Genomic DNA, 26,872 nt, shown 5'->3' on the forward strand with positions numbered 1-26,872 from the left:
GCAAAAGGTGTTCAAAGGGGGAAGTATATAGCAATATATATAGCTACCTCAAATAGCAAGAAAATTCTCAGATATCCTTGAAAATTCTCAAATTATACCCAAAGGAGCTAGAAAAAGAACAGCAAACAAAATCCAAAACCAGTAGAAGAAAGGAAATAACTAAGATTAGAGCAGAAATAAACAACATAGAAACTAAAAAACAAAACAAAAAATAAAAACGAAAAAACAGTAGGACAGATCAATGAAACCAGAAGCTGGTTCTTTGAAAAGACTTATAAAATTGTTAAAGCTTTAGTCAGACTCATCATCATCAACAACAACAACAAAAAGGGGATGCAAATAAACAAATTCAGGAATGAAAAAGGAGACATAACAACTGACCCCATAGAAATACAAAGCATTATAAAAGAATATTATGAAAATTTATATGCCAACAAATTGGACAACCTAGAAGAAATGGATAAGTTCCTAGAAACATATAACCTCCCAAAACTGAATCAAGAAGACACAGAAAATTTGAACAGACCAATTACCAACAAGGCAATTGAGTCAGTAACCAAAATACTCCCAAAAAACAAAGTCCAGGACCCAACAGCTTCACAGGTGAATTCTACAAAACATTTAAAGAAGAGTTAATACTCATCCTTCTCAAACTATTCCAAAACACAGAAGAGGAAGGAAAGCTTCTGAATTCATTCTATAAAGCCAGGATAGTCTCATACCAAAACCAGAGTAAGACACTACAAAAAAAGAGAATCAGAGGCCAACAAAAGAGAAGTAGAGGCCAATATGTGTGACGAACATAGATGCAAAAATCCTCAACAAAATATTAATAAACTGAATTCAACAATACATTAAAAAAATATTTACCATCTGCAAGTGTGGTTCAATATTTGCAAGTCAATCAACATGATACATGACATCAATAAGAGAAAGGATAAAAACCGTATGGTCATTTCAACAGATGCAAATAAATAAATAAATAAATAAAAGCATTTGACAAAGTACAGTATCCATTCATTACAAAACCTCTCAATAAAGAAGGTTTAGAAAGGGAATATACCTTGACATAATAAAGGCCATATATGGAAAAACCCACAGCTAACATCGTACTCAGTGGTGAAAAATGTTGAGAACTTATCCCCTAAGATCAGGAGGAAGATAAGGATGTCCACTCTCACCACTTTTATTCAACACAGTACTAGAAGTCCTAGACACAGCAATCTGACAACAAAAAAGAAATAAAAGGCATCCAAATGGTAAGGAAAAAGTAAAATTTTCACTATTTGCAAATAACGTGATACCATATATAGAAAACCCAAAAGACTCCACCAAAAATCTATTAGAACAGACATATGAATTAAATCAGGTTGTAGGACACAAAACCAATATTCAGAAATATTTTGCATTTCTATATACTAATAATTAAATAGCAGAAAGGGAAATTAAGAAAACAATCCCATTTACAATTGCACCCAAAAAATAAAATACCTAGAAATAAACTTAACCAAGGAGGTGAAAGACTGGTACTCTGAAAACTGTAAAACATTCATGAAAGAAATTGAAGATGATAGAAAAAAATGGGGAGATATTCTGTGCTCATGGATTGAAGAACAAATACTGTTAAAATGTCCATACTATAGAGGTTCCTCAAAAAATTAAAAATAGAATTACCATATGATTCAATAATTCCACTACTGGGCAGTTACCCAGAAAATATGAAGACTGTAATTTAAAAAGATACTAACTGCTATGTTTATTGAAGCATTATTTATAATAGCAAAATTATGGAATCAGCCCAAGTGTTCATTGGTAGATGAATGGACAAAGATGTGATAGAGATCATATAACCATATATATATATATATATATATATATATATATATATATATACATACACACAGAATATTACTAAGCCAAAAAAAGAATGAAACTTTGTCATTTGCAAGAACACGGATGGATCTAAAGGGTATAACGCTAAGTGAAACAAGTTAATCAGAGGAAGACAAACATCATACAATTTCACTCACATGTGGAACTTAAGAAATAAAACAAATGAACAAAGAAAAAGAGACAAACCAAAAAAACAGAGTCTTAACTATAGAAAACAAACTAATGATTATGGTGGGGGGTAGGTGAAGGGATAGATGAAATAGATGAAGGGAATTAAGAGTACACCTACCATGATGAAAACTGACTAATATATAGAATTGTTGAATCACTATATTGTACACCTGAAACTAATAGAACACTGTATATTAACTATACTAGCTTAAAATAAATTAAAAAAAGAATTGCAGCATTAGCATCACACAAATAAACTCTAAGACTCCAAAAACATGATTATACATTGAAAGGGGCATCACAAAATGGTAAAAGCATTAATTAACCAGGAATATATAAACATTCTAAACTGGTAGGGACACAATAACATAATCTAAATAATCGAAAAACATATAGAAGCCAAAACTGATAGAACTAGCAGGAAAAATAAACATATTCATGTCCTAGACGGAGATTTTAACCAAAGTTTCATTAATTGCTGGGTTAAGTAGACAAAAAATTAGGTCGTAGCCGATTTGAAAAACAACTTGGAAACTGATCTAACAGACTTTTGTAAAATACTGCACTGGTATGTTGAGAATAAACAATTCTTTATAAGCACAGTGAAATATTTATCACAATTGACCATGTGCTAGCCTATAATTTGGCCTCAACAAGTTTAGAACTGAGGTCATACAAACCAATTTCTTTTTTTTTTTTTTTAAAGATTTTATTTATTTGTTTGACACAGAGAGAGATCACAAGTGGGCAGAGAGGCAGGTAGAGAGAGAGATGGGAAGCAGGCTCCCTGCTGAGCAGAGAGCCTGATGTGGGGCTCGATCCCAGGAGCCTGGGATCATGACCTGAGCGGAAGGCAGAGGCTTAACCCACTGAGCCACCCAGGCGCCCCCACACCAATTTCTGAGCACAGTAAAATTAAGTCAGAATTTTTTTGAAAAAGTAGTTACAAAAGCCTCATTTATTTCAAATTTTAAAATATACTTCTAGGGGTGCCTGGGTAGCTCATGGAGATTTCTTGAAATTTATTAAGCTGGGATGTGAAATATATCATTTTATGCATTTTAATATTCTTTAAAATTTTCTGTTATATTTTGTAAGTATGTGTATGTATAGGGGCTTAGTGGGTTAAGCCTCTGCGTTTGGCTCAGGTCATGATCTCAGGGTCCTGGGATCAAGCCCTGCATCAGGCTCTCTGCTCAGCGGGAAGCCTGCTTCCCCTATTCTCTCTGCCTGCCTCTGCCTACTTGTGATCTCTCTCTCTGTCAAGTAAATAAAATCTCTAAAAAATATGTGTATGTATAAAATACTTCATAATCAAGTACATTAAAACAATTTGGGGATTAAGTAAAATAAATATGTTCCTTTGTAAGGAAATCCTACTGGAAGATGCATAGAAAAACACTGCTGAGGATTTTTAAAAACAAAATATAGTATTAGAATAAATTATAGTGTGGGAGGCTTACCATACACTTAGAGGAAAGTACAGATGCTTCCAACATGGCTGACCTTATGTTATTTTCTAGATGATATATCAATAACTTCAAATGTGAAGAACTACATTTTGGTGATTCCAAAGTGAAAGATATATGGGACAAAAGCTATTATCAACAGCCAATCTTTTTTTTAAACAACAAAATGTTTTGCAGAAACACAGCTAAGTAAAGATAGCAATGGAGTTAGGGCTTTGACTGAAATAAAAATTAAAATCTGTAATGAGGGCATATTCACAGTTTGCTGCTGTGATTTCTTTCTCTTTTTTAAAAGAAATGTTAAAAAACGTTCTTCATTCAGAAGTGAATTTACCTCACCAACTGTTGCCACCCAGTTCCTTTTTTGTTTTATTATGTTAAATTAGCCAACATACAGTATACCATTAGTCCCTTTTTTCATCAGAAAATACACCTGGTGTAATTTTAGATGAATTAGGTTTTACGTACTTATCCATGGAGACATTTAACTTCACTTTAGTCTATACTGATTGTGGAGGATACTGGATCCCTATTATGTATCAGAAATTTAATCTTTTGCTCTGATAGAATAATATATGAATAAATATATATATTTATATAAAATATATATTTATAAATAAATATAAAATATATATTTATAATAATATGTATTATTATAAATATATATATATTTATTATTGTGTTATGTAAGTCACCATAGAGTACATCATTAGTTTTTGATGCAGGGTTCCAAGACTCACTGTTTGGATATAACATCCAGTGCTCCATGCAATACATGCCCTCCTTAATACCCACCACCAGGCTCGCCCATCCGCCCACCCCTCTCCCCTCTAAAACCCTCAGTTTGTTTCTCAGAGTCCACAGTCTCTCGTGCTTGGTCTCGCCCTCTAATTTCCCCCAATTCACTTTTCCTTTCCTTCCCCTATGTCCTCCATGTTATTCCTTATGCTCCATAAGTAAGTGAAACCATGTGATAATTGACTTTCTCTGCTTGACTTATTTCACTCTGCATTATTTCCTCCAGTTCTGATATAATAACATTGATAATGAGGTTTCCAAATGCTTGAATGAGGTGTGCTCTCCTAATTGGCTTAGTAAATAAGATAGTTATGATTTCTTTTAAAAGTTCAACTTCTCCTATTCCCAGAAACATAGGAAACTGACACAGTTAAAAAGACCATACAAAGGGTACAAAATGGGGTGCCTGGGTGGCTCCGTGGGTTAAAGCCTCTGCCTTCGGCTTAGCAGGGAGCCTGCATCACCCCGCCCCCGCCGGCCTCTCTGCCTACTTGTGATCTCTGTCTGTCAAATAAAATCTTTAAAGGGTACAAACTTTCAGCTATAAGATGAAAAAGGACTAAAGATGGAATGCTAAATTTGGCAAGTTGACAACACTGCACTGCACAACTGAAATGTGTCAAGAATGTGGAAATCAAATGTGGTCACACACACACACACAGAGACATCTTTTGATAAATATGTGAAGTGAACACTGTATCAAAAACTAATGAGGTACTATATGTTGGCTAATTGAACATAATAAAAAAAAAGTGAATGCCTAAACTGGATAAAACATCTAGGTGCCAATAAACTAGATGGAGGGAATCCTTTCACTGTTAATATGTACATCACATTGATAGACACTTAAAATATCCCACAATTGCTTTCTACTTTATTGAGATGGAATTGACAAATAAAATTATAGGATATTTAGGTGTACAGTTATGGTGATCTGACACAAGCATACATTATAAAAAGATCAACCAACATATCCATCACCTCACATATCTATTTTTCTTTTCCTTCCTCCCTTCCTTCCTTCCTTTTTTCTTTCTTTTCTTTTGTCAGACATTCAAATACCACTACCTTAACCAACTTCAACCATAAAACAGTGTTAAGTATAGTCACCATGTTTTACATTAATTATACCCTTGGACCTTATTCAGCTTATAGCCAAAGTTTTCATGCCACCCCTCAGCCCTTGACAACCACTTTTCTACTCTTTGTTCCCTTGAGTTTCACTTTTTATTTTTTTAGATTCCACATATAAGGTGATACCACAGTATTTGTTATTTTTTGTCTGCCTTATTTCATTTAGCATAATGCCCTCAAATTTCATCCATGTTGTTGCAAATGGCAGGACTTCCTTCTTTTTCGTGGCTGAATAATAGTCCACTGTATATTCCTAACAACTCTTCTTCATCCATTTGCCCATTGGTTGGACACTTTTCCCATATTGTGGCTACTGTGAATAATGCTGCAATGAACACAGGAGTGCAGCTATCCCTCTGCAATCTCATTTTCGATTCCTTTGGATTCCAGAGTGGGATTGCTGGATCATACAGTAATTTCATTTTTAATTTTTTGATGACCCTCTCTACTGTTTTCTGTAGTGGCTGAAGCAGTTTACATTGCCACCAACAGTGCACAGGGGTTGCCCTTCCTCCACATCCTTGCCAATACTTGTTATCTCTCATAATTTGATGCTGCTCTTTTTCTATCCTCATCTCTCTATAAAGTATAGGGTTTGGCTGAGTGAGTGAAAGAAGATAGCTAGGCTGTGTCAGGTGAGGACTGAACAGCCCTAATAATTGGCTTTGCCACCCAATTTCATCCAGTATCGAATGGAAGAGCAACCGAGAACAAGTTTTTGTTTATGTCTGATCTGGACACCAGATATTCTAGAACTAATATCCCCTAACTTGGCAGAATTAATGCCTCTAGACCATGATATTATGAGCTGTGCTTATTACTGTTAATATGGTTCTTTGAATTCTTTGAGAACAGTAAACAGTGTTTCCTTACAGACTTTGGTTTTCAAAACCAAGCATTTTCACCCCCAAACTGAGTACCTAATTAAAAAACAAGATTTAATTTGTTCAAGGACATTTTTCCTTTGAATTTTTCCTCTTGGAGAACTACACACTATCTAAGATGAATGGAAAACAATTATCTTAGACCTTTCATTAAAAGCAAACTGGTTTTCCAATTCCTTTCATTTGAAGATAGCTGGAGGTTTAGAAATTGAGCTAGTATAAAAATCTGGGATATATCTTTGAATGATACTATAGTGCTTGTGAGGAAGGGAAGAAGCTAGCAATTTGATTATTCTTTTGGCATGTAAAAAATGATTTTCAGATATCTGGAGCTCATTTTTTTATGGAAGTAATATGAGGGATGATGAGTGTTTTCTCAGTCATCTGGAGCTTCATGCTGGAAACTGACAAATATATTTCTCCTTGTACTGCCACTGTCTCTTTAGGATATTCCATTCTTTTTGTTCCTTTCCTTTTCAAAAAATATGTTAACTACTTTTGGAGTCATGCAAGTTTTACAGGCTAAGTACCTACCCACCACTCTTATTCCGGACACAAACGGGAGCTCTGCTAATGTTTGGGTCATGGTCTATAATAAGAAGAGAACTTGGCAAGTCATGGAAAACATCTATTTTTAGGTAGGATGCACTGGAATATGACTACTCTTAAATCAGTTTCTGGAATCTGAGGGACTACTGACTATCCGCCATCTTCAAAACCAACATGTAATCATCACCACCCGCAGCAGCAGCAATGGCAAAACTATCATTACCATCTATATCAGAAATTTTCAGTTTTATTAACAAGAATTTTAGATCTGATACATTTCAGTTTCAAACCCTTATTTTCTTTCCACCAAAAATGAAATCAATTTCCATGAATAGCCAAAGCAATCCTGAGAAAGAACAAAGCTGAAGGTATCACACTTCTTGGCTTCAGATTATATTACTAAGCTATATAATCAAAACAGTCTAGAATTCGTATAAAAATAGACACGTAGACCAATGAAACAGAACTGAGAGCCCAAAAATAAATCCTCATATTTACAGTGAACCAATATGTGACAAGGAGTCAAGATACTTAGTGGGGAAAGGATCGCCTCTTCAATAACTGGTTCTGGGAAAACTTGACAACCACATGCAGAAGAATAAAATTGGACTTCTATCTTACACTGCTCACAAAAACTGACTCAAGATGGATTAAAGATCTAAACATAAGGCCCCAAACTGTAAAGCTCCAAGAAGAAAACACAGGCAAATACTCCTTAACATTGGTCTTGACTACACTTTTTAATGTGACACCAAAAGCAAGTAAGACTTTCATCTTCTCTCTAATAAAGAACACGTTTGTAATGTAAATAGTTATCCTTTAATTTTTCTTTCACGCAAAGCTGAATTTTATATACTGAGTTCTAGAAAGATCACAGATTCATTGTTCAAAGGTCTTGCTTGTTCTTTTCTCCCAAACTCAGAACTCAATCTTTATTGCCTAAAATGTACCCAAATTTACCTTACTTTTCCCCCACTGAAAATTTATCCTCATTCTGTGTTCCCCATCTCCATCAGTGGCATCACAGCCTATCTTTACCTACTTTAGTCTAGTGGAGGCATCTTCTATACTTTTCTCTCTCTCGTCCTCAAAGTCTAATTAATCAAGAAGTCCAATTAGACCTACAATCTCTGCCCTTCAAAGTGTTGCCATAGTAAGTTTCTCAATGGGAAGAATTTACCAAGCTGTTTTCCAGTTTCAACTTTCTCTAAGATAAATTCTAAACTCTTTGGCGTGGCATGACCAACTATTTTTAACACAACTCAAGCTATCTAGACATTTCACATAGCACAATTCATCCCTAGCACCTGCAGTGGAGACGTTTTCTGAAAAAGTCCTGCTCTCTGCCTATCTGGATCTTTGAACACATTGCTTTTTCTAATTAGACTACCTCTTATCTTTTTACTCATTAATTAATTAATCAAGATAGACATCTACTGAATACCTACCCTGTGTTGGGCCATGAAGTGTGCCAGGGGATTAGATTGTGAACAAAGTAAACCTGGTTCCTGCATGCATGGAATTGGCTCTCTGCTGAGTGAGTGTGCTTTCTCCTCCCGAACTCAAATCTCTTTTACTCATACCCCCTCCTGCAACATGCCCTGATTGAGCTACCTGCTCCACCTTTGGAAGACTGAGCTTCTGTGCCTGCTTTTGTTATAGGATTTATGTCACACATTTTTAAAACCCTTCTTCCCCACCAGACTCTAGCTGCCTACAGGAAGGAGCAGGTCTTTTCATCAGTGGATCTTCCTGTAATGCTGAGGATAGTGTTGGATGTCAAATTGATTTGAAGGGGCTTGACCCAAAATGTAGGCATCATGCCAGAAAACTGGATTTCTAAATATGACCATGAGAAAGTCACTGAGCGCAATTCTTTCTGTTTATGTTTGCCAATTTTCAGAATTTTTAAAGCTCATTTTTAATGAGTTTTTCTGTAATATACCTCACATGCTGTTGATTCTGTTTTAAGAGAATTACTTCTATTCCTAAAGATAATGTTTTCAGAAATATATATTCAATTCTCATTGTTAAAACCTGGTAACTAACAGCTTAAAACTTATCCTTGTTATTTGTCTTCTCTTTAAGGAGAAGACACTCTTTCCTTGAAGATTTCTGTAAATAACAAGAGGGTTTTCTTTCTCCTACTGAGTTGCATGTAAATGCATTATAGCCTGAGGAAGGAACATATGCCCCACTCTCCTATTCCTAATGCCATGGTTACCGGAAAACTGTTTCTATGCAGGATTATTTTTCAGTGATCTCAAGATCTATTACTCCCAATACAACATAGTATAGAATTTTTATATTGATTTATTCTGGTGAAATGAATTTTATGGGATGGTTTACAAAAGTCTCCTTCCTTCCTTTAATAGCTAGAATGACTACAACTCCTCCATCTGTATTTGACACTAGCGATTCATAAATTTTGCACTGAATTTTTTTAGTGGGGACACTAAAGATAACTGGGTTGTAATTACATGAATAAGAGTTGCTCTAAGTTTATAACCTGAAAGAAATGAGAATAGTCCTAATGGAAATCAGGCTATGGAGCTGATAAGATTTTAATAAGAAAATGAAACAATGTTCTGAGATTAGAATTATAGTTCTTTAGCTACATATGCTAACTCCCATTACCATGAACTATATATGCTAACTCTCATCATCATGAATTAAGTAAAAGAAGAAAAACAATGCTTATTTTCAAAGCCCAAAAAGTTTTCTATCAGCAGGTTGATTTTAGCCTATGTCTATCTATGAGGGCTTATTAAACCATTACACAGTGCTTTGACTTAGGCAAGCAAAGGAATTTATAGACAAGAAAGGAAGTAACAGATTTTAAAATGCATACCTCTCAGGGCACCTGGGTGGCTCAGTCAGTTAAGCATCACACTCTTGATTTCAGCTCAGGTTATGATCTGAGGGTCATGAGATTGAGCCCCATGAAAGTCTCTGCACTGAGCTTGGGTCCTGCTTTGATTTGTATCTCTCCTTTCACCTCTGCCCCTCCCTCCTCCCTCTCTAAAAATAAAAAAATAAAAAAATAAAAAATAAAATGCCTACATCTCTAACTGAAGATCTAATATAATATCACATATAATTATTTAGAAAGAATCACATTTAATGTACCTTTTCCAGCTCTGTCTTGCTTGAAATTTTTCCTGCATCATTACTGTATCTGAAAAATGAATTGACCCAGTTTATAATTTTATTAAAATGTAATTTAGAAAATCCTAATCAAAATGTCAATATTCTTTACCCTGGAGCTGGTATTGGTTTCTCTTTCTTCTCATTTGTTTCAACAACTTCTGCAAAACATTAAATAAAAGAAAAAATAATTTAAAGGATTATCTGTGTGTGTATGTGTGTGTAAGATGAAAACATTACTAGAAACGGAAAACAAATTCACCTGAACTGACATAACATTCATCTTAATCAAGTACGTTATAAATTCAAATATCACCCCAACATTTCCACTCCATCAAGGCAATTTATCAGAGCTAGAAATAACCACAGCCAAATATAATGCTCTTTCCAAACAGAATGTAGGAATTAAAGATTCCCACTATTATGCCCATTTTCACTATTATTATGTTAGCTCAGTATGGAAGAGTAACCTCGGGTTTACTGAGAGGGACAGAGAGAGAGAGTTCCATCAGACTGACTAGAGGCTAGAAAGGGCATTCTTCCTTTTTGTCCAGAGAATGTAGATTCGACCATTAGTTGAAGGTTAAATATTTGGGTGATGTATAATATTGGGAAATACAGAAAAGAGAGAGTTAAATTCATGTCATGCACATATGAACAGTTAATAAAATATAAGCCAGAATTCTTGAGTTTCTGCCTACTGCCCAAATGATTAGACCCTACTACAGCATCTCAACATGTGATACCATCAATTTCCAGTCCATGGTTGACTGATCCACTGATACAAGTCATCTGAGTGGCCTCGACCTCGGCTTCCGCGCTGATGATCTGCTGTGCCACAGCCTCAACAATGGGCATCACCATGGCAGCCGTGGAGGTGTTGCTAAGCCACATGGATAAAAAGGCGGTACTGCTCATGAACCCCAATGTCAGCCTGAAATGAGAGGGCCTTTAATACGAGCTGTGCTCTCCAGCTTAACTGCTTTGTATTATTTAACTGTAAAGAATGCTCTTTGTAAGTTGGGAATTTTTCAAAACACACTTAAGTTAGGGTTCCTCTCTGAGGGTGAACCCTGAGTACAGTCAGAGCCAGATAGGAATCAGAGCAGTACGTGGAAGAGTGGTGTTCTTATCAGATTTGTTTCCCTGGAACCATAAACTATCTTCCCTTAAAACAGAAAAATGAGGGGCGCCTGGGTGGCTCAGTGGGTTAAAGCCTCTGCCTTCGGCTCAGGTCATGATCCCAGGGTCATGGGATCGAGCCCCGCATCGGGCTCTCTGCTCAGCGGGTAGCCTGCTTCCTCATCTCTCTCTGCCTGCTTCTCTGCCTACTTGTGATCTCTGTCTGTCAAATAAATAAATAAAATCTTTAAAAAAAAAAAAAAAACAGAAAAATGATGACGTGTATTACCAAACTGCAAATCAGTAGATGGTAGAATAGCTTGCAGTATTATACCAATATTTGAATGCCCTTTACAGATGACACGTCCCTTGAAATACTAGTAAGATGTAATGCAATCAGTTTTCAATTTAGGGTCCCTTATTCTTTCTTTCATCTTTTGGTCACATCTCTGTGTATTAGTATGTGGGTCAACGAGGGCAAGGAGAGAAATTACTTATAAATCTACTCTTTACTGTTGACTCCTGTGGTTCAATATATGGTAGGTGGAGGAAATGGTTAAAATGACTAGCAAAAATGAGGTTTCAAAATTTTCTGTAGGTTCTATTATTTATGCTTTCCTGAATTTGACATTCTTGCCTGTGGTCAAGGACTAGATGTATTACATTGTCTTCTCTTATAAACAAAGTACTTCTTCTCCCTTAAAAATAACACCTAAGACTGTAGGATTTTAAATCATATCTAGAAGCTTTCAAAAATCATACTTGCGAAAAAAAATTTGATCTCTTTTGAGTGGGAGATCCCAGAAAATCATTCAGAAGCACATCTTTCCATATGCAGCTATTTATGAAATTCTATGACTCCCTTTAAAAGTGGATCTACAAAAAAAAAGAAAGAAAGAAAGAAAGAAAAAAGAAAAGAAAAGAAAGAAGAGACAAGAAAAGAAAAAAAGTGGATCTACAAGACAAATTCTACACTATAAATTTCAAGTTCAGATCAGGTGAACAATTTCTACATGTAAAACAAAATAAAACTCTTTAGATATCTGTTTAAACAGGAAATGATTGTCAAGAAAAAGTGAACATTAGGAGAAGGAAAGGAAAAGTGAATTGGGGGGAAATCAGAGGGGGAGACGAAGCATGAGAGACTATGGACTCTGAGAAACAAACTGAGGGTTTTAGAGGGCCGGGGGGTGGGTGGATGGGTGAGTCTAGTGGTGGGTATTAAGGAGGGCATGTATTGCATGGAGCACTGGGTGTGGTGCATAAACAATGAATCTTGGAACACTAAAAAATAAAATTAAATTTTAAAAAGTCTAGAAAAGAGAAAAATAAATAAAAGAAGCTTTTAAAAAAGTAAACTAGAAATACTTTTGATTTGAGGCATTGGCAAGACATGAAATCTTCCTATAAAAAAAAGATAGTGAGCACATTTTCTGTGTGGTGAAAATGCCTTAAGTTGCAAAGCCACTCAGTGGTATAAAGGACAGGACTCTTGCTTCACTGCATGGTTTACTATCCCATCCCCTGTGGTCAGGGAGCAGATGGTCAAGGAAAAGATACACATATCTATAGCACCCCAAGAGGCATGGAATACCATTTCATTTCAAGAGCAGAATTTCCTTAACACACTCATGGTATAAACATTTAAAGTAGCAAATATTTTAAAAATATGTCTCATCTGAGTTATTCTTCGTATTTAATGAATCTATTTGATTAATAAATGATCAACACAGACGTAGATCTATTCTAGAATGAATCATGCAACATAATTCAAATTCAACATAATTCAAATTTTCTTATTTTCAAAGAAAATGAGAAGGGAAGAACCACTTAATACTTTAGAGCTTAACACTATCATGTAAGTGTTTATGACACTGGAAATAAATAAATAAATAAATAAATAAATATTAGCTCACATCTATGTTCTTAACAAGAGTTAGATCTAAAACTAAAGTAACCAATTAATGTAATGGAAAAAAGCATTTATTTCAGTGAGGAACGTTAGTCAACTGAGTGATTTCACATTCTGTGGATGAAATCTCTTAACTGATTACTTCAGTTTAAAACAGTTCATTTAAAAAGAAAAATGTTCACCTTGGAATGTTTCTGCACACGTTTGTATTTTGTCAGTAATGTCTTTGTCTTTGGTTCTTAACATCCTCCCCATGATGAAGAATGCTCTTGAACAAGTCTTGAATGTGTAATCAGCCAAATAAACCACATATAACTGAAATCTACTCTGAAGTCTACCATCTTGTCTGTTGGGGTTCAAGACTTCTCTCAGCTTTGGCTCCTACTGTGCATGAAAGGTGTGTGCACTTATTCCAATCTACCTGTAATTAGACCCAAAAGTTGTTGTTGTTTCTTCCTACAACTCCAGTGCACTTTATAGCCTTTTCATATTTGCAAAGGAAAGAAAGGCATGAATTTTACTGTGATGTGAATGCTTGCTTGGATGTGCATTACTTATTTAGTTATTTGCTCTGCAAAAATATGATCTGTTTGGAAAGTAAACCTGGAAGAGTAAATGGAGTACTTACCATGCTGGGTTCACACCCACTGTCATCACCATTCTCAGGGCAATCCTTTTGTGCAAATTCCATTTTTCTATTGATGTTGCTAAACAGATGACTCCAATTAACAGTAGATGAAAATCTTTGAAATAAGCAGATGCCACCTAAAATTTATGATTAAACCCATGATTACTTACGTTGGTGGGGGAAAAATAATATTGCCCAAGAAAGCATTATTTTGCTACTCTTAACTTTGACCTTTAAACTACTTAATCTTTCTATTAAGAAAAATGTAGATATGTGAACAATACAAATTTAACTTTGTTCTATATGTTTACCCGGAAATAGGAGTGTTAAGGGAAAATACATACCAAAAAAAAGTACCCAACATACTGGGTTTTGAAATAGCTGTGTAACGTCAGGCAAGTGCCTTCAATGCCTTAATTTTTCCATCTCCAAACCACGGTTAACTGGTATATGCTGTTGCTGTAGAACAGCAGTGAATGTGATTTGGGAAAGTCCAAGTTGAGTCTCCAAACTGCCAGTGTCTTTGTTACCATCTATTATGCCCAAACTGTAGTGTCACTCCTAAATACTTCAAATGGCTTTATCTTCAAAATTATTTGCTATAAAATAAATACCCCTTATCATGCTTAGTGAAATAAGTCAATCCGAGAAAGACAACTATCCTATGATCTCCCTGATATGAGGAAGTGGAGATGCAACATGGGGGGTTAAGTGGGTAGGAGAAGAATAAATGAAACAAGATGGGATTGGGAGGGAGACAAACCATAAGGGACTCTTAATCTCACAAAACAAACTGAGGGTTGCTGGGGGGAGGGGGGTTGGGAGAAGGGGTGTGGGGTTATGCACATTGGGGAGGGTATGTGATTTGGTGAGTGCTGTGAAGTGTGTCAACCTGGCGATTCACAGACCTGTACCCCTGGGGATAAAAATATATGTTTATAAAAAATAAAAAAATTAAAAAAATAAAAATTAAAAATAAAAATAAAAAAATAATTACCCTTGAATAGGAGCCAACATTTTAAGCCATTTTTAGCTAACACCATTCAGAGATTAGTAGAGTGTACAGACACTTTGGATCAATCTATTTACCAAAGAATGCTCTGAAGTATGTTAGGTACATAATCATTTTCTGTTTCTTTTTTTTTTTTTTAAGATTTTATTTATTTATTTGACAGACAGAGATCACAAGTAGGCAGAGAGGCAGGCAGAGAGAGAGGAAGGGAAGCAGACTCCCTGCTGAGCAGAGAGCCCAATGCGGGACTCGATCCCAGGATCCCGGGATCATGACCTGAGCTGAAGGCAGAGGCTTTAACCCACTGAGCCACCCAGGCGCCCCAGTACATAATCTTTTTCTTAAACAACAACAACAACAACAACAAAATTTTGTGGTCAAGTAAGTTTACAAAGCATAGAGTTTTGAAATACTAGAATTTTCTTTCCTATAGGTCTCCTCAAAACCTTTTAATATGAACAGGCATTGCCACTCGCAGAGTAGAATTCCACATACAACATATTTTTCAAAATTATCTAACCACAGAAACCTTATTTTTAATTGCTTAGGTATAGTACTTTGGGAGACTGATAAAGAGACTTGACTTCAGAACCTCCTTGGTTAAACTGAATCATAAGGTTGTGCTGAAAAGAGTGGATTATAAGAGGAAATATCCCTTTAAAAAAAAAAATCTGGTTGAAGGAATGGAAGAGTTGAGAAATAACTATTCCAATATGAAATCACAAAGGAGTAGAAAAATCAGTTCTCTGGGGCGCCTGGGTGGCTCAGTGGGTTAAGCCTCTGCCTTCAGCCCAGGACAAGGTCTCAGGGTCTTAAGACTGAGCCCTGCATCAGATCGGGCTCTCTGCTCAGCAGGGAGCCTGCTTCCCCTCTTTCTCTGCCTGCTTCTCTGCCTACCTCTGATCTTTTATTTATTTAAATAAATAAAATCTTTTTTAAAAAAAGAAAATCCGTTCTCATAATAACTTTGTTACTTTAAATTGTATTAGCATTTTTAATATAGCTTACTAAGATTGGCTTGGTTTAAAAAGAAAGTAAAAATTAGCTTTGGAATTAAAGGTGGACAAGTGGATCTCTTCATTATGTTTTATGAAATGTTAATTTATTTTGTTTTTCACAGTTTGTATTTACCTCTTTACATTTTATGGTACTGCAAAATAGAAAATAATTCTATCAATTTCCTTATTATTTCCCTTATTAATTACTCTAACACTGGGTAAGTATTAAACATGCACTGAAACTGTCATATGAACAGAGAATGCGATGATAAACACCTGGCATGTGTTTCCCTCTTCACACTTCCTCAATTCTCAAATAGCCAGATTTTTAAAATAGTTTCTACTATTTTTCTGTATTACAGAGCCCTCTTGGTTTCCTTCACAGAATATATAATATGTAAATAGTGCACTTATCTGCTTGTTGCATGTCTTTTGTAATATACTATACATTCTAAGAGGGCCAGGAATCTGTTCTGCTAGTCATTGCATATTTGGCACCTAGTACAGTCCTGGTATAGAAGAGGAGCTGAGTAAATAATTCTGGATGAATGAGACAGGGAGGAAGGGAGTCGATGAATAAACTATGGTCTTTGAGCTCCTAAATCAGTAGAGAGATCACAAATATGAATTGTCTATACTCTGTTCCCAAACTTCTTCTTCCTAACTCTCTCAATCATTACTTTCATTGTAAGTATTATTTCAAATTATTAATTTACTAGTGTTTACAGACTTATGAACCATTTTTGTTTTTTCTCCCTAGGTCTATCACTGCCTTTCCCAATTTTTCTTCTTGGCCTACATTGAAAATTATTTTTCCTCTGCCCTTTTCTGAAATGTTGGTATTCTACAGGGTTTTGTCTCCAATCTTCTTGTTTTGTGCACCTGAAGATTGAATCTTACAGATTCAATTTCTAACTCTATGTGACTAAAATAATGTTTGGCACACAGTGGGCATTCAATACGTATTTGCTGAATGAATGCTGAAGACACTAAAATCTTTGTATCCAAACAGGTAAGTCTGGTGTACCCAGCTGGATGTTTCCATTTGAATTTCCCACAAACATCTAAACATTCAGCATATCCTTTTTTGTGGCAAATGAAATTTCCATCTACTTAGTTGCCCAAGTTAGAAAGCTAAGAGTCAGCTATGCTTCCTTTCTCACTTCCAGTATGTGTGGATTAGTCACAAAGTCCTATTTTCTCTAGTTCCCCCATATATTTTATTTTATTTTATTTTTAAAGATTTTATTTCTTTATTTGTCAGAGAGAGAGAAAGAGAAGACAAGGAGGTAGCAGAGGGAGCTGCAGGCAGAGGGAGAAGCAGGAGGCTCCCTGCTGAGCAAGGATCATGATGGGGGACTTGATCCCAGGACTCCAGGATCATGACCTGAGTCCAAGTCATATGCTTAACCCATTGAACCACCCAGACATCCTGTTTTGCTATATTTTAAATTGTCCACTTTGTTCTATTCAAACATTACTATCTTAATTAAGCTCCTAACTGCTTCTCACAGAGTTACTGTTTGATCTCTTTCTAATGCACCCCTTACCACTGTCGCAGTAGCTTTTCTAAAGTGTAAATCTGATCACAACCGTGTGCTTCCTGTACTCCTTCTCTGCACTCCATGTCATTTAAGACTAAATCCAATCTTCCCAACATCTCTTATAAGACTCTTCATCTCACCTTCCAGTTAAGCCTTTTAGTGCTCTGCAAACTTTTCCCTATGTGTGAAATTCTCAAGCCACAGAAATGCTTCAACACTTGCCTGTCATTTAACCTGGAATGACCCTCTTCTCTTACTTTGGTTATCTATCATCTTCTTTCATGGATGAACTCAGATGTCAGTTCTTCTAAGATACCTCCTTGACTATCCTCAACTTAGTCAGAGGCTACTTCCTTTTGTGAGAGCACATCTTCATCTATATAAGGATCATTTATTAACTTAATTAACCCCTTTTTTGGATAAGATATATTTTGAAGACAGAGGTGTGTCTTACTGATCATTGTATTTATGGATTTAGCACATTCCTGGCACATACTGGCATGCATTAGATTCTAAATTAGTAAGTCCCTAAACTTAAGTGGCTTAGAGGTTATTACATGCAAAAAAAAAAAAAGTTAATAAAGACTGTAGTAAGGTATCACGGGTGTGTGAGAAATATTTTTTCAGGGGCACCTGGGTGGCTCAGTTGGTTAAGTGACTGCCTTTGGCTCAGGTCATGATCCTGAAGTCCGGGATCGAGTCCCACATCAGACTCTGACCTCTCTCCTTTCATGCTCTCTCTGTCTCCCAAATAAATAAATAAAATCTTTTAAAAAAATGCAAAAGAATGCATAGAAGCAAGCAATGATTAGTAAGTGATTAAACACAGAAGGAAGTCCAGGACCATGAGACATTCTTGTTGTAATCTCTTAAGATTACGTTTGCAGTTGGCAGATTTTGTAAAAAGGTCAGATAATAAATGTTTTAGACTTTGTGAGCCTCATTGTTTCCATTACAACTATTCAACTTGTCTTTGTAGCATAAAAAGTAGCCAAAGACAGTATGTAAATGAATGACCATGGCTTTGTATGTTTCCAATTAAACTTTATTTTAAAAAATTGGGTAGCCGGCTAGATTTGGCTCTCAGATTCATAGTTTGCCAGTCTCTTAATGGACTATGTAAACATAAATGGCCTGCAGCCCAACTCTCTAAATGAAATCAATTATAAATCTAAGGAGGAATTTTCACATTCTTTGTTTCCCATTGTAGTACCTATTCTTTGGGTTTCATCAGCGTTAGTATATTTGAAGCACATTAGTCACAACCATATGTGTTTGTTTATAGCTTATGTACATAGGAGATAATAAGAGAAAATGGTACTGGTTTATAAATAACACTGATAATTACAACTATTTTTGAGGCAAAATAAGCATGTCAAACAAAATTCCTAATGAAATTTGAAGTCATTTTTCTGTTTCAAAATGGGATTTCATCAAAAAACATGCACTTTTGCAATCAGAGCACCTGGGTTCTCTCTTAGCTATAAAATGTACCAGTTCACAACATTTCTTTAAGTCAATACACTTATCCGTTAAAGTTCAATAATACTTTACATCAAGCTTGTGAATCAAATGAGATTTTTTAGAAAAGTCAGTTATAATGGATCTGATTAGAATTATATATATTTTGTTGTTTTAAAAATATTTATGTTTCATTGCTAATTCCAATGGTTGATTCCCAGTTTTCACACTAATTGACCTATTAGTAGATTAGACACATTTGATCATTGCTTCATCCTTAAAATATTCCTAAACTTGGATTCCAGGATCCCCCACTCTCCGGGCCTTCCTCCTACCTCAATAACCCATCCTCCACATTCTTCTTCGCTAGTACTTTCTCTTCTCACCAGTCTCTGAATGTTGTCATTTTCCAGAGCTCAGTTCTTTGTCTTTGTCTTCTTTGTAGTGTTGTTGTTGTTTTAAATCTTCACTCACTCTCGAAATCACCTCATCAAATTTTAGAACTATCAATACCACCTATATGCTGATGATCCTCAAACCGTTATTTCCAGCTCAGCTCTATCTCATGAGATCTGGACTCATTAGTATTTAGCTGCCTAGTCAACACCTTCACTTAGATATCAAATATTATTTCAAATGTGGTGTCAAACTTTGTACTCCCAGTGTCAGCCTCTCTTTTGCAACAAGCCTACTCTGCCCATAGTTTTCCCTATCTCAACTGATGGCAGCTCCATTTTTCCAGCTGCCAGGTCAAAAAGTTCTGAGGCATCCTTGAATCCTCCCCTTTACCCCCATCATATGCCACATAAAACCATATAGGAAATTTTGTTGATTTTATCTTAAAAATACATTAACAATATATTCCATATCCCCATTACTATCCCTGGTCTGAATTGCTACGGCCTCTCAACTGGGTTATTGCAATAACCTGCTACCCATTTCCTTCTTTCTGCTTTGTTTCTCAGCACAGCAGTCCAAATTATCCTTTTAAATAAAAATCAAATTGATGATGTCACTTTTCTACTCAAAAATCTCTAGAGGGTCTCCTTTCATTGACAGTTAAAACTTTGCAGTGGCCTTCTTTGGCCCTAGATGGTCTAGTCCCTCTACAAATTATCTCCCTGACATCACCTTCTGTCATTCTCCCCTTCATTTTGCTTTAGTCACACTGCAGACATATAACTCCCTTGAAGTCTTTGTGGTAGGTATTTGCCCCTCGGCAATGGTTGTTCTCCAGATAGCCACAGGACTGACTCTCCCATTTCCTAGAAGTCTTTGTTCAGGTATTGACAGCTCATTGAGGTCTACTCTGATCATCCTGTTTAAACTGATGTTAAAACTCTCTCCTGATCTTCATTATCCTGTTGCATTTTTGCATAACACCAATTATCTCCTAACTTAATGTAACTTACCTAGACATTAAGGTTGTTTATTGTCTCTTTTCTCCTAAGAAGACAAGGACTTTTGTCTGTATTTATTCAGTGATATATTCCCAAGAGCCTAGCAGAGTCCTAGAACATAAATATTTATGGAATGACTATATAAATATGTACTATAACATCTGCATATACATATGTGTACCTCCACATTTATATGTGTAAAATTTATATATAAACATATTTTCAATGACAATAATAATAACGATATTTGTTTTGAAATATCTAATTGAGCACACTAAATATTTAACATTTCAGATTTTATTCAAAGAATATGAGAGATATTCAATATTTGTTGATATTCTTTAATACAACAAGGTGCTCAGTAAAAGTATTAAACTTAAGTATTAAAAGTTTTCAAAAATGATTCTTATCTCCTTGTGCGGCTTTCTGGGCCCATTCAAAGGAAGTCTTTAATTATTTCCTGAGTGATCTCATCTATAAGAAATATTGGGAGGAGGAATCTGCCCCAGGACAAAATGACCAGAAGAATGTGCTTCTAAGTCTAAGATTCTATTACTGTTAATTTAGTCTGAGGCCGACGCTTCTGGAAGATGAAGGACTCTTGGACAGGTACCAGCAGTCTAAGTCATGCAACTGCTAAAGGTACTTAGAATTTTGCTGCCTCTAGTTGTGGGTCCACATCCTGTAAAGAGGCAAAGGTTTGGCGTTCTCACAAAGCCAGGCTTTCCTAGGTACCCCTTTTCTCCTGTCTTCCTCTAGCCTATTTGCTACAGAAACGTCCCAATTCTAGTTAATCTTGCTTCTATCTCAGCCTCTATTAAAAAGTCAATTTTATTGTTATTAAATCGTAAGAGACAAATATATTACTGTTGAACTGAATTATCTTTGGAGGTAAAACCACCTAAACCAGCAGAACAGGGGTTAATAACTTGACACATTATTTTTGAGAACTTGCCAGTCCTTTCTTTTAAAATGCCCTTTACTGGGGCGCCTGGGTGGCTCAGTGGGTTAAAGCCCCTGCCTTCAGCTCAGGTCGTGATCCCAGGGTCCTGGGATGGAGCCCCACATTGCAATCGGGCTCTCTGCTCAACGGGGAGCCTGCTTCCCTTCCTTTCTCTCTGCCTGCCTCTCTGACTACCTGTGATCTCTATCAAATAAATAAATAAAATCTTAAAAAAATAAAATAAAATAAAATTTCCTTTACTAAGATCCATGTAGCCTATTGGAGCATTTGAAAAACTTCTTCAGTTATAGAGCCCAGATACTGGGACAGCAGAGTGTCAGCCCTGGGTACTCTCTCTTCCCAATCAGTGGGAAAGAAAAGAGTCAAGATTACAAGGGAAGGAAAAAATGCAGAAAGGAAAGAGGAGCAAAATGGATCTGAAATGCAAGAATGTAGTTTGAACTACAAAATGAGGAAGAATGACATGAAGAGAAGGAAAAGAATACTTTCTTCTACAGAACAAAAAAACACTGTATCATAGGTTAGTTCGTTGGGAAAATCTCCACCCACATTACAAGACAGATGAACCTCAAGATAGCAGTATTGGACTCTGGCAGAAGATAGAAGTCCAAAGGTGATAAATTGCAGGGACTGGCATCTTGAACTTGGCATCTTTCCTGAGACTTCTTCAGCTGCGGTTTAGGCAGTTGTGTGCTGGGTGGCTGGAGACTGCATGAAGATAGATATTCTGATTTCAATGCATTTCATGCTTTTAATGAGAAACTGAATCCATTTTCCTCAGACGGGTACCCTCAGATTGTATAAAGGTAAAAAACACCGCTCAGCATGAATAAACTCCTCTCAGCAAGAACAAAACAGAAATACACATGAAAGTTAATTTGGCTTTATCTTTTGAAATGGCAGGTTTCTGGAAAAGAAAACAGGGTAGCTTTTTCTTCATTAAAAACAAAAATTGCTTTTCTAACACTGTGCGAGACCGAATTCTGCTGAAAAACAAAAGCTAATGCAGGCTGTGAAAGGTTGGTCCTTTTGTTGGGAGGGAGTCACCAGGCATAGATATCAGCCTGGGAAGACAGGACATGCATTTCTCAACATGCATTTCCCTTAAAAAAAAAAAAAAAAAAAAAAAAGATTTATTTATTTTGAGAGAGAGAGCAGAAGGAGGGGCAGAGGGAGAGACTCTCGAGCTGACTCCCCACTGAGGGTGGAGCTTCACACAGGGCTTGATTTCATGACCCCAAGGTCATGACCTGAGCTGAAATCAAAGAGTTGGTCCCTCAACTACCTGAGCCACCCAGGTGCCCCGCTTGTTCCCTTTCAATACAGCTTTTCTCAATGGCAGTATCAGTACAAAATTAGGAACGTAATTATGACAAACATTTGCAAGAGGACTTACCTTCTTAGAAGTCATGATCCCAAAAAGTGGAAACATTAAACCAGGCAGTAAAGCTGTTATTGACAGAGGCAAAGCTTCTGTAAGCCAAAATATGGCAATGACAAAGAGTGTGTAGGCACATTCTGCTTCCTAGCAAGAACAAAGGAAAAATGCAAGGTGAAATAATGAGACTGGGAAATCATTTAAATCATAACCACATTGGCTGAATGGAGCTGTGTCACTGAGAAAGCAAGAAGAAACTTGAAGGCCTCTGTACCTTTGTGTTGGGCAGTAAATAGTTATTTCTTAGGGATTCTAAGAGCCAAAATTTAGTATACATGAAAAACCAAACTAAAACAAAAACATCCTCCTTCATGAAGTTTCTTTCACGTTTCCTTCAAAACAGGTAACAGTGTATAGTCCATTTTTTGTGTGTGTGTGTTCCTTTTAGTGTGTATGAATGCTTGTGCTCACCTTTATTTGGTTATAAAATGCACTTCCAGTTCTTTTGGAGTGCATAAATAGTCAAGTTACTGTCTTTTCCCTGGGGCAAGACATATGTGACTTGCATTGCATTCCCTGGTACCCATTGGTTGGCACCAGTGTATACCTGCCTTCCCCTCCTATCAAAGGAGAGAAATCAACCTAGAAAAAACTTTTTGTTGTGCTATGTTTCAGAGAAGGAGGACAGTGCCAGGTTATGTGACATGGATGAGACTAAATCAGCTCCTAAGTAACATGGACCTAGAAATTAAGAACCTCCTGTTTTGCTTTTTGGAGACAACTGAGCTCTTGAAGAAACACAGGAAGACTCAACAGAAATGAAATTCTGAACAGGATCTGTTTCTTTGCTAGGTATAAAATTGTGGATTTCTGTTTTAGAGCATTGTTAAGAAATGGTTGTGATTTGGGGTTCAAGATGGCAGAACTGAACTCACCTTCTCTCACAAACGCAACATGTCTACACCTACACATGACATAATTTCTTCCAAAAAATAAAACCAAGAGCTAGCTGAACAGTTTCCTTTATAACAAAGGATAAGAGAGTCACATCCAGACAGGTAAGAGACAGGAATGTGGTTTCACCAGAACCCCCAGATGTGGTATGGTGACCCACAATTGGGAGGTATCTCAAAATATGGAGTTTCTCCCTGAGGATGAGGAGTTTGTGCCCCATATCAGGCACCTCAACTCTTGGGATCTGCAACAGTGAGAGGAGTTCCCAAAATGTCTGACTTTGAAAACCAATAAAGCTTAGGTTCAGGAGACCCATGAAGTTGTAGGAAATGGAGATTTTGCTCTTTAAAAAAAAAAAAAAAAAAAAAAAGATTTTATTTATTTGAGAGAGAGAGAGCATAAGCAGGAGGAGTGGCAAGTAGAGGAAGAGGGAGAAGCAACTCCCCGCTGGGCAAGGAGCCCAACATGGGGCTCAATCTCAGGTTCCCGGGTCATTGAGCCAAAGGCAAATGCTTAAGAGACTGAGCCACCCAGGCACCCCAGAGATTTTACTCTTTAAGAGCTCATGTACAAACTCATCCACCCTGCGACTCAGCACAAAATCGGCAGTTTGAAAATTGCCTAGATCGTACATGAAGGACAGTTACTTGTTAATCTTAAAAGTGTCTCACAGAGGGACCGAGCCCATTAGGATCTGTCCATGGATAGAAGTGCTAGTTGGTGCCACTTTTGCATTCTTCATTTACCTTGCTACCACGAGCGGGTGTGCCCCACTCCTATACTGCACTTGCATCCCCACCAGAGCTGGGAAGCTGAATGCGCTGCACTCAAAGCCCTGCCAAAGCCAGCAGGCAAGTAGAGCCAACACGGGAGTTGCCCCTTGAGTGCCTGCCTCTGCTGACCAGAGAGGATAGCATCTCCAAGCGCTAGAAATCTGAAACAATTGGAGAGATAGTTGTCGGCAGGCTACCACTTCAAGAAACAAGAAAAATCTCAAACAAACTAACCCCACACCTAAAGGAACCAGCAAAAGAACAATTAATTCCAAAGTTAGTAGAGGGAGGAAAATAAAGATCAGAGTGGAAATAAATGAAATGGAGACTAAAAAGACAATAGAAAAGATCAATGAAACTTAGATCTGGTTCTTTGAAAAGATAAATAAAACTGAAAAACCTTTAGCTAGACTTACTAAGGAAAAAAGAGAGAGGCTTTAAATAAAATCAGAATGTTATCAGATAAGTTACAACTGACACCAAAGAAATACAATTAATACAAATAATTATAGTAACAAATAATAATACAAAGAAAAAATCACAAAAGACTACTATGAAAAATTGTACAAATTGGACGAACTAGAAGAAATAGATAAATTCCTAGAAAAATACAATCTTCTAGGACAGAATAATGAAGAAATAGAAAATCTGAAAATAAAAATTACTAATAAGGAGATTGAGTCGAGTCATCAAACACCCCCAACAAAGAAAAGTCCAAGACCAGAGAGCTTCACCAGTGAATTCTACCAAAACATTCTCAAACTTGAAGGGATGGGAATGCTCCCAAACTCATTTTATGAGGCCAGCATCACCCTGATACCAAACCTAGACTAGGACACACAAGAAAGAAAATTACAGACCAATATCCCTGAAGAATATAGATGCAAAATCCTCAACAAAATGTTAGATAATTGAATTCAACAGTATGTTCAAAGGATCATGCATCATGATCAAGTGAGATTTATTCCACAGATGCAAGAATGGTTCAACATCCACAAATCTATCAAGGTGATACACCACACTAATTAAGGACAAAATTCATATGATCAACTCAATAGATGGAGAAACACGCCTGAAAAAATTCAACATCCATTTAAGATAAGAACTTTATCCATTTAAGATAAAAACTCTCAACAGGTGAGTATAGATAGACTGTACCTCAATATAATAAAAGCCATATATGACAAACCCATAGCTATCATCACACTCAATGGTAAAAAGCTGAAAGCCTTTCCTTTAAGATCAGGAACAAGACAAGTGTGCCCATTCTCATTATTTTTACTCAATATAGTACTGGAGGGTCTAGCCAGAATCATTAGGCAATAAAAAGAAATAAAATACTTCCAAATTAGAAGGAAGAAATAAAATTGTCACTATTTGCAGATGACATAACACTACATAGAGAAAATCTTAAAATACTCCACAAAAAATCTATTGGAACTAATAAACAAATACAGTAAAATTGCAGGATATAAAATCAGTACACAAAATCTGTTGCATTTTATACAGTAGCAATGAACTGTAAGAAAAAAAAATTAAGGAAACAATCCCATTCACAAATGCATCAAAAGGTATAAAATATCTGGGAACAAATTCAACCAAGAGGTGAAAGACCTACTTGTATATTAAACATTGTAAGACATTGATGAAAGAAACCAAAGAAGACACAAATAAATGGAAAAATATTTTGTGCTCATGGTTTGAAAGACTTAATATTGTTAAAATGTCCATATTACTCAAAGCAATCAATAGATTCAATGAAATGCCTATCAAAGTTTCAGTGACATTTTTCATAGGATTTGAACAATCAATGCTAAAATTGTATGGAGCAAAAAGTGTGAATAACCAAGCAATCTTGGGAAAGAAAATAAAGTTAGAGGGATCATGCATCCTGATTTCAAACTATATTATAAAACTGTAATAATCAAAACAGAATGGTATTGGCATAAAAACAGATTCATAGATCAATGGGATAAAATAGAGCTCACAAATAAACCCACATATATATGGTCAATTAATTTATGACAAAGGATTCAAAAGTATGCAATGGAGAAAGGACAAGCCCTTCAATAAATACTATTTGGAAAACTGGATAGCCCCATGCAAAAGAATAAAATTAGACCACTATCTTATATCGTATACAAAGAGTAACTCAAAATAGATTAAAGGCTTGGATGCAAGACCAGAATTTATAAAATTACTGAAGAAAATATAGGCAGTAAACTCCTTGACATTGGTCTTGATGATATATATATATTTTTTTTTTGGATCTGACTCAAAAGGCAAAACCAATAAAAGCAGAAATAAATGTGACTGCATCAAACTGTAAAGTTTATGCATGGAGAAGGAAACTATCAACCAAATAAAAGCCTAAGGAATGAGAGAAAATACCTGCAAATTATGTATCTGGTAAGGAGTTAATACCCCCAATATATAAACAATCCATAAAATTCAGTAACAAAATTAATTAAAAAAATAGGCAGAGGGTCCAAATAGACATTTCTAAGGAAGACATACAGATGGTCAACAAGCACATGAAGGATGCTCAGAATCACTCATCATCACGGGGATGCAAATCAAAACCACAATGAGATCAACCCACACCTGTCCGAATGGCTATTAGGAAAATGAAAGGAATAAGAAGTGCTGGCAAGGATGTGGGGGAAAGGGGAACCCTCGTG

The 26,872-nt window shown here is 36.1% G+C and overlaps 1 protein-coding gene across 3 annotated transcripts in view; it reads right to left on the reverse strand.

The window, feature by feature from the left end:
• SLC13A1 (solute carrier family 13 member 1) overlaps positions 1 to 26,872 on the reverse strand; it is a 118,511-nt gene that overhangs the window by 73,755 nt on the left and 17,884 nt on the right. For all 3 annotated transcript variants that reach the window (XR_009352957.1, XM_059171725.1, XM_059171724.1), the window contains exons 2-6: positions 22,483 to 22,611; positions 13,708 to 13,844; positions 10,792 to 10,979; positions 10,158 to 10,206; positions 10,028 to 10,076 (exon numbers count right to left, since the gene is read on the reverse strand). Coding sequence is in view for 2 of the 3 variants with exons in the window: in XM_059171725.1 (XP_059027708.1) it covers positions 10,028 to 10,076; positions 10,158 to 10,206; positions 10,792 to 10,979; positions 13,708 to 13,844; positions 22,483 to 22,611 (552 nt within the window). In the remaining variant the exon portion in view is untranslated. The remainder of the gene's footprint in view (positions 1 to 10,027; positions 10,077 to 10,157; positions 10,207 to 10,791; positions 10,980 to 13,707; positions 13,845 to 22,482; positions 22,612 to 26,872) is intronic.

This window comes from Mustela lutreola, chromosome 4, assembly GCF_030435805.1.
Source record: "Mustela lutreola isolate mMusLut2 chromosome 4, mMusLut2.pri, whole genome shotgun sequence".
NCBI lineage: Eukaryota > Metazoa > Chordata > Mammalia > Carnivora > Mustelidae > Mustela > Mustela lutreola.